Source organism: Sturnus vulgaris, chromosome 5, assembly GCF_052056855.1.
Source record: "Sturnus vulgaris isolate bStuVul1 chromosome 5, bStuVul1.hap1, whole genome shotgun sequence".
NCBI lineage: Eukaryota > Metazoa > Chordata > Aves > Passeriformes > Sturnidae > Sturnus > Sturnus vulgaris.
The window spans coordinates 48,208,740-48,220,737 of NC_142247.1; the positions used below are offsets into that span (position 1 = coordinate 48,208,740).

Sequence of the window (11,998 nt, forward strand, 5' to 3'; positions counted from 1 at the left end):
AAAGATGAACTAAAGATGCAATAAATGCTATTTTTCCATTTTATTAATTGTGCGATACATATTTTCTTCTCGCGCACCCCAGTGGCTTGTCTTGCACACCTCTCTGGGTTTCCACACCTTGCTTTGGAAACCACTGCTTTTCCTACAGAGAGATGTCCTAGGCAATATAAATAGAAGAGCTAAAGCCCAGAGAGAAATTATCTGTGAAGAGTCCTGCAAGTTTTTTAGTGTATATATATTAGTGACTGCATTTGAAACAAGTGGTTTTGCCAGAGTTTGATCCCTGTATATTAAATGCGTTGGTTTATCTTTCCTTCCTACTCCTATATTTCTTGAACTGGCAGTAAGAAAGACCAGGTAAAGCTTTACAACATTTAATGGTCTGTTTTACAGTGGCTTTTCATACCTATGAAACAAGTGGATATTTGACTTGCTTTATTGCAGAATATAGGAGTACTTGTTTTTTGTCATTTTTTAAAAATTTTTGTAACTTACGTGATGTCTTTGTTCTGTTAATTCAGACTAAAATGTTTTGATGTTTAACTTTGAATGTTAATAATATGTGTTCTCAGTGCCAGTATTCAATACCATGCAGTCTTTGTTTGGGACATCTTTATTTGCAGACCTTTTGCTAGGTACTCCCCTGTAAATAAGTTTTCATCATCTTTATGGGGATCTTAAAAAAATAGGAGTTTGGGTGGGGTTTTTTTCCCCTCTGAAAGTTCATAATCCACTAGGAATTTGTTCCACAGCCGGCTTAGGAGAGAACAGAGACCTTTGTTTTATTCTTTAAAAACAAAGAAAAATTGCTATCATATAAGCCAATGAGTCAAATAATATTTATAATCTTAAGGAAGTGGGAGCTTTTCTGGACTGTCCTCATCTTGAGAAGTGATGACTCTAGCTTTCCTTTGGCTGTGAACTTTGTGACTTGACTGTGTGCTGTTCCAGGACTTAGCCTGCCTGCCATTCTCCCGTGCTCCTTTACTTACCATGTCATGGCATGTGTCATACTTCTGGAGACTGTTTTGTGTTGGTTATTATGTGGCTTTCATGTGGTTGGCTTCTCAAACTTGTGTACCCAATCCCTAATGTATCAGCAGACATGATGGGTTAAATGCCAGTTGTTTTAAAATTGATGGGAAGAGTCCATGTACAAATAAAAGTATGTGTAGAGTTTAATGTTCAACATAAGTGTATTCTGCTTCTTTATATGCTTTCCCAGACTATTTATGTGCTATTAGCATACTTTGATCTGGGTGATTTTTTTAAAATTTGAATTTAATTGTCAATGAAATTCAGCAAATAAGAAACTACATCACAATGCTGTCTGCTACAAGGGTGTATGATGAGTAATTGAATTGTTGAGAAGAGAAGAGAGAAGAATAGCGAGGTCGTCTTGATACTTGACTAGTAGTGTAAAACTCTGATTATATAGAACATCGAAAGCAGAGTAAGATTTCCTTCTGGCAATCTTCTCTTCCATTCTTAGAAAGGAAGTAATGTCTGGAAGATATATGTCAATCACTCTATTCTGTGCACTTTCTAGAACTTTGGGACAGGAGTGAGGGAACTGCAGGGGCTCTATAGAGAAGTATGAATTGGTGCTGCAGCTGAAATTTTTTTGCTTGTTTCTCTGTGGAGATACAGGCCTTGAGGTATGATGCTAAATTTAGCCACTTCCTAAAATACTGAGATTCCTTGCACATAGGAACACGAAGCCACTTACCACACAGCTTGTTTCCAGTAACTTGTTACTAATGAAAGGCAGTAAATCAGTTTATCCTTAGTTGCACAACCCAAGGTGAGGAAACAAAGCTGATTAGGTACTCAGTAAATTAAATTTTGTTTACGTCTTAAGAGATGTCTCAGTCCATTTGTACAAGGGGCATTAGAGTACAACTTCCTGTGGCCTGATTTGGTTGACTCTTCAGGCTTGTTTATATCGTGTAGAATTGGCAAGTGCTATTTATAAAACAGGGTGGACAGTTTCATAATTGGGTTGTAAATTATGGATGGCCCGGACTCACTTGCTGGTAGTTACGATGCTGAATTACTTCTATGCAGCTGGTTTGTCATTAAGCAAAACTTTAGTATTCTTAGAAGTAGATAAAGGAACTTAGCCAGATAACTATGATCCTAGCTGTGGGGCAAGAGAAGCAAAATGAGCCTAGGGGAGTATTTTGTACAAGCTCTAATGATTTTTGTTATTGGTTTGGTTTGGATTTTTTTTAAATCATGAGTTACCTAGTGCGCTTGGTACTTGTTGCACCTCAGGTGCAGTATGGAGCAAGGGATCAAGGTTGTCTTACAGTCATAAAATGCAGATGTGAGGGAATAGAAATTGAGCGACTTAATTTTCATTTTTCTTGGACAGTGACTGAAATATTAGGGTGGAACGTTCTTCAGCATGTTTGAAGGTGTTGGATTTCTTTCAAGCTCTTTGTCGTGTGCTAGCTCTAAAATTTTGCTGATTGGATTATGTTTGTATCGAAGGGTGAAGATGTCAACCGGACACTTGAAGGTGGACGGAAGCCTCTTCACTATGCAGCAGACTGTGGCCAGCTTGAGATTCTGGAATTTCTGCTCTTGAAAGGAGCTGACATTAATGTATGTATAAATGTATTTGCAAACAGGTCTTAAAGTCTTCCCACACACACTGAAGGGATTGGTGTAAATGCCTAAATGGTCGCTGAAAGACATAAATCAAACCTAACAATTCAATGCATTTAAAAATACTTGAGAGGTAGGATTCTAGAGGTTAGAAGCTTACAATTATGTTTATTAAATGTTTTAAGTGTCTCTTTGGACACACTGGAAAAAGTTGTTAGTAGCTGTAAAAAAATTGAAATTTAATTTTAGCGCAATTAGAAAAATGATTCCATTAATCACATCAGAATAAGGTTTGCAATGTGTCTTTGCATTTGTTGGAAGGGGTTTCAGAAGGCATCCTTAGCCAGGGCAGAATCAGCTGTTTAAATTAGTGTGCTTTTTTCTTCTTTGAAGACATTCTTTCTTGTTTAAGTCATTTTGCTGTAGCTTGACATGCATGGCTTCTTGTTTTGAAATGACTTAACTAAGCTATATCAGCTCTCTGGAAGTTAAGTTCCTAAATACTTTAACCATATGCCCCAAATGTTATGCCTTGGAATGCTTGCCCAAAAGTTAACATGTAAAACATCTTAGCTTTAGTTCATAACAAAAATGCTTGGATTTTTCTCCTGGGTGTCTGGAAAGATTATCTCTTCCTTGGGAATTTTTCTAGCTGGGGAAGAGTTTAAAATAGCATTTCAGATGCTCCATTTTTGTTCTTCTCAGGACTGTAGTTTAGAGAGAAGACAGATAAAATAATGTTTCAGCCAAAGTGATGTTGGCTGTGAAATAGGAAAATTAGGAGTTTTAAATAGGGCAAAATTTGTCAGCTGAAACAGCATGATTTCTATCATCTGCCTAAAATTATGGACAAGCTTTGGGATACCTAGAAGTCTTGTGGAAGAAATATCTTGCTATTACCTCTTTTTTAAATGGTAACTTTTATTTTCTAAAAAAGAGAGATAAAAATGCAGTGCAATGCATTTCTGGCTAATATTCTTAAGTTTTTGCTTCCTCTACTATTGATTATAGAAAATTGAAAAGTTCTGTGAAACCTTATAATGCTGTGTGAAATTGTCCTTCAAATAATTGTATTTCAATTTACAGGCTCCAGACAAACACAATATCACACCACTCCTATCAGCAGTTTATGAGGGCCACGTTTCCTGTGTGAAATTGCTTCTGTCAAAGGTGAGATACAAATGTTTCAACCAAGTTGCCCATTAGCAAAGCATATTACTGTGATCGTTTTTATCAATAAGATTATGATGCTCCAGATGATACGTTCAGAACATCAAACAAATGCCATTTGTGTTGCTAAAACAGAGAGGGTATTTTGAGCATGGTGAAAGATAGCTGAAGGACAAAATTGCAGGACTTCTGTGGTGTGACTGTAAGAGTATAGTGGGCTCCAACTATAGAGCAGAATTGCAAATCAGTAAGGGAGGGAAAAAGATGCATTCCTTCAGTGGATTTGGCTTTGGCAGCTGTTTAAGTGTTTCATGTGATGGAATCTCTGCTGTGAAGTTGCTCAGAGGTGTGGTTTCCCTCAATTTTTGCCAGATGACTGAGAACCCATCTGGGTTGGCAGAAGGCAGGGAAATAAAAGCAGGAAGCCAAGCTTTCTCTGCCCTACAGCTTGTAAATTTTGTCCTGGGGAAAATAAGCTTAATCTGTCTCTGTTTGCACTTTGATTTGTATTACAAAGGTAAATCAATTTTGCAGAGCCAGTAGATAATTTAAGCGATCTTCTGCCTCTGTTCATATGCACTCATTCATGATTACACTTACATCATTTAGCCAGAGGATTTCTTGCTGTGTAATACTTTCATATGCCACTTCCAGGGTAAAGTTATCTTTAACTGCCTTAATGCTGCATGAATTTCACTTAACTTCTTTTCTCTTGTCTGATATTACTTTTGCTTTTGTAAACAAATGCAGTGACTGTTAATTTAGGATTCAAATGGTGTATCCAACTTGCTTAAATTTATTGTGAGGATTGATCCTTCATTTAGGATCATCAAAAAATAAGGTATCCTTTATTCCATGTTGATTTATTTCTATTTCTGGTTTGAGGGTTTTCCATCCTAAGTAAGCTGCTCAAATAATAAATTACTTTCAGATTTCTTCATGAAGAGTTAAACGTTGATTGCTTCCATTTACATAGGCTAGCTGATTAAATATTTATAAACTGAAAGTTGGCTTATCAGCTCTATCTGTTTGAGGCAGCGCTTATACATAGAGGTTGTTGTGTCTCTTAAAACAGTTATTTTATGACTCTTGTTTAAACATTAGTTTAAACATATCACACCTTGTTTGTACCATAGTCATATATTCTTTGGCAGCAGATACCTGGGAATCAAGATTCAACCCTTATTGAAAGATCTAAAAATTCTTGACTGCTTAATGTTCTTTCTGGTTACTAAGCCAGTTCTCCATTGCTTTCTATGGTGAATGGACTGTGGGGGTGTTTGTAAAGCTTTTATGTGAGACTCTTGAGCTATTGGGAGGGAGGAGAAGGAAGAATATTTCAAGAAATGTTTCAAGCACTGATCTATGTTTTTCTTTAATAATCTGGTGTTTGATTTGTTATGTAAAAAGTTGTGATTTTTTTAGTGTCAGAGAAACCACTATGTTAAAACAGTTTGAAAGCTTCAAATGGAGGATGAGGGTTGTTGCATAGGATGCAACAAACTTGATCCATTTGTTCAATTTTCAAAATAGTTCTGCTTTTGCGTTGCAAGAAATATCCTGTTAAGTTGGGCAGTTTAGCACCTTTTGTCTTCTCTGACAGTGGCAAAAGGAAGAGGTGACTATGACCACACCTGCTCACTCATTCTCCTCGTTCATTATTTCTGTACTGGGGATTTCAGAGGTACGCACATCTGTCCCCCTTCAGATGTGTTGGCAGATCTGTTGTCCATTAATTCATTCATGTACTTTTTGAACAAGAAGACATCTGCCTCTGTTGTGCCATCTGGCAACTCTTTTTAGCAGTTTGCTGCTTGCTAAACTAATCTTGTCCCGGCTTTGTTAAGTGCCCCGAATTCTGGTTTCACAGTTTGGTGGGAGCTCAACTCCCATCATGGGTTTTGCATTTGTTGCTTTGGGTTTTTTCCAGAATTGCAGATGTAGCCAAGTAGCTCCTGTGTGGCTCTCAGAGCTTGTTTAACATTGTGCTTCGCCTGGTGGCTTAAGCGGGCAAACATTCTTGTTTGTTATTACCCTATCAAGGAAAGGGGGTTTATATTTGTTTGTGTATGTGTATTTTCAGAGTCAAACATAAGACAAATATTAGTAACTTTTTGCTTCGGGGAAGTAGAGAATGCTATGGAATCATTGTACTTTTTATGAGGTTTTTTTTTAAAGTTGCTTCCAGGCAATGTTGTACTTCTGCAAATCAAAGTCCTCTTGACCTGTACTTTATTGTTTCCTTCTCTTTTTATTGAATGTAGGCAGGAATCTTTCTGTCTAGCTAATGGGCCATTTTCTAAATTTATTAGTACTGAGTTTAATAAACTGTGTCCTTCTTAGGTAGTCATGACCCTTTTATCCTACATTCAGTAAAGCTCTTTTAGAAACTCAGGTCTTACATGTCAATAACTTTTGTGAAGTATTTTTCTGAGGCGGGGGGAGAGCAGTCCTATATTAAAATTAAAGCCTCTCTTTATACTTCAAATTTATCTCAGTTAACTGGTATCTTTCGTGCCCTAAATGCTGGTATGTAGGTGGAGAGTTTTATGAATTAAAGTTCTTTAAATTCTGTCAGGTCAGTTATGGTATAGTTCCATTTTTCTTCAAATCAAGATTTTCAAGGAATAGCTGTGAAGCCTTCTTGATTTCCATATAGATTCTAATCTGAGTGATATCTAAGCAGTAGAAATAATCAACTCCTGCAAAAGAAGCTATTTGTACTCTTAGTTGACTTTCTTTTCCCTGGACAACTGGGATTATAAGTGTTGAATACCTGCTAAATCTCTTGGGGAATTTTTAGGGGAAAAATAAATGTTTTACAAGTGATGTTCCCATGGTTTCAGCCCAAGTGTGTGTTTGCAGTAACCAAATTGTCACTTGTTGGACTAATTCAGCTCATGTTCATATCCCAAAGAACTGCAACATTCTTGTACCATTTGGGCCAAGGATGTTACACAGTGATTGGAGAGAGGAAATACTATAATTGCTCTTGTCACTGGAGTGAACTCAATGCATCTCTTGCCCTGAGAGTCTCTAGGGACCAGAAGGAAGATGAACAGCTCTGAGAGGATCGGTTTGGCCACTGGGCCACAAGACTGGCAGTACTATCTTAAAAACCACTGCAAAATCATCTTTTTTGAATGACAGGTTGAATGACAGGTGTACAAGTTTCAGAGAGGGAAATATCCTACACTGTGAAAAGTAATATTGGTAGCACATGACAGTGGTATCAGATCTAGTTTATTATACCATTAGAAAGGTTTAGGGAAGTGAGAGTTGTCTCGGGAGCAGACATACATATGCATATATATGCAAGTTCAGTGGGGCTTTGTGTGTTTAATCAGTAAAGAAGCTGTGGGAATTCTAGGTCCATTTTAATAGTAACTAACAATCTCCCTTGTAATTGAGACAGGATTTGTATTTACTCTGTGGAGAGCTTATGCATAAACTGAAGACAGCTCTGCTGTACACAGTTTTGACAAGATGTGTTTGTACCCAAAGTGTTTTTCCTGTCGTTTGATAGAGCAAATACACATATTTTCAAGCGACATTTGCATATCATCTTGCAGAGTTTTTCTGAAATCAGTCCTGTGATCTCTAATAACTTTTGTCCCCTTATTTAGCTACCCTGTTTACAGTTTAGTCTGTTTTATTTTTCATGAATGTGATTACACAGTGCTCAAAGCAAACATGACTAGTTAATCACTGTTTCCCTTCTTTTGTTCTCCTCTCATAAATCTGAGACTGTCCTTGTGATTACTTGCAGCAGTTGATTGTAGTTCTTTGATTTATCCAGTTAGTGCATTATCTTCCAGTTTATCCAGTTGGTGCATTATCCTCCAATTTATCCTGGTGCTTCCCTGTTCTGTTTTGTTGCCTTTTAGGTGTACACATAATTCTTTCAAAACAAACCTGAGCAGTTTTGGACTTGGAATGATTTTGTGGTGTTGTTTTTCTGATGTATCAATAGATGCTTTTTTTCAGAATGGAGGATCCATCCTTGATGAGTGTGGCCGTTTATGATATAGAATGAATATAGTATGATATGTTAGGAAATCAGCTCTTCCAGGTATTATATGTCTGTTTTAGCACGTGAGAGCTTCTTGCACCATAGATTTTGTAGAACTGTGTAACACTGAATTTTTGCTTCTGTAAGAGTAGTATTTGCTGGAAACAAAAAAATCATTTGTTTCTAGGATTAACTGATAATTTGTTGGATTTGCAACTTGCTGTGTAACAAAAATTGCGTGGCTTTTTTCCTTATTTTTAAATGACAGTTTTGAAGCTCAGATTAGCTGCATGCTGAAAAGTTCTGTACATAAATATTGTCTGATTTCTGAACGAAATACAAGGCACTGCAGTAAAAAGCTGTATGTAATCAATATAATTATGCAGGGTATGTAACTTTTGACACTTTGTACTGATGTAGCCTGGCTGTATGAATTGACAGTCCTTCTTATTGTCTTTCCAGGGTGCTGATAAGACTGTGAAAGGCCCAGATGGACTAACTGCATTTGAAGCCACTGACAACCAGGCAATCAAGACTCTTCTTCAGTGATAGATGGACTGATATCTTAAATGTCTCTCCTGTGGCCTCACACTGCTGCCTGTCTGTCACTCTTTGCATCTTCCAGCTTCTTCAGCTAAATACTTTGGGGTGAGGGAAATTCTTTATGAGTCAGACTAGTTAGGGGCTTGTATTGAAGATAATCTGGTTGGAGAGGGTTGAAAACTATTATGAACAGTGTCCCTCTAGGACTTCCTTCCAGTGCACAATCTCTTCCCATTTCTAGTGAAAATGGAAGAAGGAAGACAGACTATGTTGAATTTTTAGCTTGTAAGCCTCCTAGATTAGTACTAAGATTTTTCTAGTTGGATGGAAGTACTTCTTTTAGACGGAAGTACTGTGCTATGTACCTGAAACTAATTGTGAAGGAGACAGTAGTCCCATGCTCTTAGTGTCTGCCCTAATCTGAAGTGTAGTAATGTAGGTGGCTGGGTTGCTCTTCTCTTGTCTCTCTCAGTGGGTAGCTTAAATTCTTCTTCTGCCTAAAGCTTCTGTTGCAATTTTGAGGACTTTTGATACTAGTTATTGGATCTGTTCTTTATATTGATTAATTGGATGTCACACTAATGTTTTCTGACTCTTGAGCAAATCAAGAAAGACCAGTTGAGGTATGGTGGTGTTACACTCTATAATATCTGCCAAGGTACTTTTGGATACTTGAATTTGAAATCTTTCTATCCCATATTTGTTCCAGTCCAGGACAGAAATTTTAAATAACTGCTTTTGAGAGAGAGAGGTCAAAATTTCACTGTAGTTTTTTTCCAAAAGGAATGTAAGATGAAATTTCTTTACTCACCACATCAGCATAAAATTCCTAGACGCGTGTGAAAGCTCCAGGTTGTTTGGTACACAAGGATAATCAAGGCAAATGTGGAAAATGAGCAGTAGTTATTTAGACATTCATGCTACGTGAATATTGTTGAGAAACTTTTCTGGTAAACATGGAACTTTTCTAAATTCAGATATAGAAGCAGGAAGATGTACAAGCAGAAGTCTTAACTTGCTCTAACTACTACAGAATTTTGTAAATTGTGCGTATCTTCAAATCAGTGTTTCATTGTCAAATGGATGAACCTCTTAAATTCCATTAAGGCATAAGGCTTGTTCTGGAAGTTCCCAGTGTGACCATACCACATTAACCATTGACTTTTAGCAGTAAGTATGACAGTCGTGACCATTCATGGGAAGGTATTTAAAGATGTTGTAGGCGCTCCAGTCACATCTTATGGTCCTCAGGAATGCCTGAGCTTCTTGCTTTCATCCTGAAAATTTTCATTAGACACCTGCTTCACCTAAAACCGAGTAACAGGTTCTCTACCACAAACTATACATCTTCCTCTTCGTTGGAATACTGATTTCAAGCTTCCTGGTAACAAACACAGTACAGAAAAACAAATGTATATAATGTCTCATGCTGAATTCTTAAACAAAAGCAGCTGATACTATTTTGATATCACTGTTGAAATTGAGAGGATACATAGAAGTAGACTGGTGACTACCACTCATTTTTAATGGAGACTTAGTTTTACTTGAATAATGTTGCATATTAGGATTGAATGTCTCAGCTATGAATAGCATTGCATTTAGACGGTAAAACAAGAGCAGGAACTGATTTACATCTACACATACCATGAGAAAAGCAATGGAGAAAACAATCAACTCTGGCCACAAACTGTACAGTACAATTACTCTATTTCTTGGAGATGGGTGGCAAGGAAGAACAGAAGGGTTGGAAATCAGTGATAAATCAATTGGTGAACTGCTGATAAAAGAACAAGAATATTTGGTGAACAGAGCTTTTAATGACTATAACAGGACTCTTCAATCTTGTCTCTGATCAGTGCTGGATTGTCATGTCATTGTAATAGTGTGAACACCGACTATAGGTTTAATTCTTTATTCAGCTATGAAAGTTACAATCTTAGGCATCAATTTGCCTCCATATTTTACTATTAAATACTTAGCTATTCAAATGCTAGTCTAGAAAACTGTAATCTGTTTTTACTTGGAGAGCTTGATTGTTCAAGTTTTTTGTGTTGATTAGTGTCAAGTTGTCTGGCCATAGTGGTTTTGTATTTTTGTTGGAGTTTTTTTGATTTTTTTTTTTTTTTCCTTCTGTATTCTTTCCTGACCTTCCCTTTAAGTGAGCAAAGAAACATCATCTTTATACTAACTCTTCTGGAGATTCACTGAGGCAATTTTGCCTCCCTTTTTCTACAGTTATGGGGACACCTTATTTTTTTCTTACTTCACCCTGGAGGGGAAAAAGAAAAGCAAACAGACTTCAGTAAGTCAGGTGTTAATTTGGCTGTAATATATATCCAAGCTGCCTTTTGAGATAGTTAAAAAGATGGAATTAAATGTTTGGCTTATAAAGAAGAAATACTTTTCTGCTTTTTGCACTACATAAATAACAGGTGTTTAATCATTTTGCCCAGGATTTAAAAGAAAAAAAAGTAAAAAACGAAAATAAAAGCTTATGCATTTATAATTGTCTAGAGACTGGGCTTGTTTATTTGTTTCTTTCTTGTTAGCTATTTTGTGGAAAAAATAATGGATGGCTTCCTCTATCTTTGAGTAGGTCCTAACTAGATAAAAATATCAAACTGTAAATTATTTTTCATTCTATAAACAGAATTTAAATGCTTTGTCAGACTGGAATTGCATATACTTGGAAATCCACTCTGTTCTTAAACCTTTTCCTTTGAAATTTTTGCTGAATAAGTTATAAATTTAAGTATATTTTGGATTTTGTACCCTCTGCTCCCGTTTTCTTACAGGGAGCAAATAAGAAAAGGAGTAGAATAGTTAAATGGAACTGAACATAACAGTTGTAGAAGAGGCTGGTAAGAATAGAGTGTCCTAGGTCAAGCAATTGCAGTGTTGCATGCAAAATTTCAAAATGAACTTGTCTTAATTATATTTTGTAAATGGATAAACAATCATCTTTCTACGCAGTGACAGAAGAAAAATTAGTGCTCTGTGCATTTTGATATTTGACTTTCTTTTTTCACATTGTTAACTGTTTTGACACAGTTGGGTTCATCATTATCATGGTTCATAGACACCAGAATGCTAAATGATACTGTATTTTTAAGTTTGTGTTGCAAGAACGAATGGAATAAACTTGAATTGTGCGATATGAGAATTTGGAGTTTCATTTCCCTTTCTGCTCCTGTTTTTCTTTAATCTTGGGCTACGTCTTATTTGCCTGTAAGGCATCTAAGTTCCAGTTCACATGTACAGTGATTAAACTGTTTAGCTGCTTGTAAGACTGAAAAGTGGAATGGAAGCTGCTTTGAAAACTAAATATATAATGTTATTTGTGGTTGTTTTGGGGGGTTTTAAAAAAGTACATCTATTTAAAGGGATTTTGATAATTTTTGTGGTCTTGTAGTCTGCTTTTCCTGCTTAAATGGTAATGCCTAAGGTTGAAAATCTTCTATTCATGTTAAATTCTAAGAGACAATCTGTAGAGAGAGGAATGTTTCTTCTATTACCTCTGAAGACTGAAGTAATTTGCTTTCTCCTTCATCAAAGAAATTGAAAACAGTTATTAACAGAAATGGCAGCTGAAGTATGAATAAAATTGTATAGAAATGTTTGTTCATTATTTTTGTGACATCTTTACAGCAACTTTGTCAG

General features: G+C 36.3%; 1 protein-coding gene across 1 annotated transcript in view; it reads left to right on the forward strand.

Moving 5' to 3' along the window:
* The window catches only part of MTPN (myotrophin), a 31,262-nt gene extending 19,761 nt beyond the window's left edge, over positions 1–11,501 (forward strand). Inside the window, exons 2-4 of the mRNA XM_014881593.2 lie at positions 2,497–2,610; positions 3,700–3,783; positions 8,258–11,501. Coding sequence (XP_014737079.1) covers positions 2,497–2,610; positions 3,700–3,783; positions 8,258–8,344 — 285 coding nt within the window. The 3' untranslated portion in view covers positions 8,345–11,501. The remainder of the gene's footprint in view (positions 1–2,496; positions 2,611–3,699; positions 3,784–8,257) is intronic.
* The last annotated feature ends 497 nt before the right edge of the window (positions 11,502–11,998 follow it).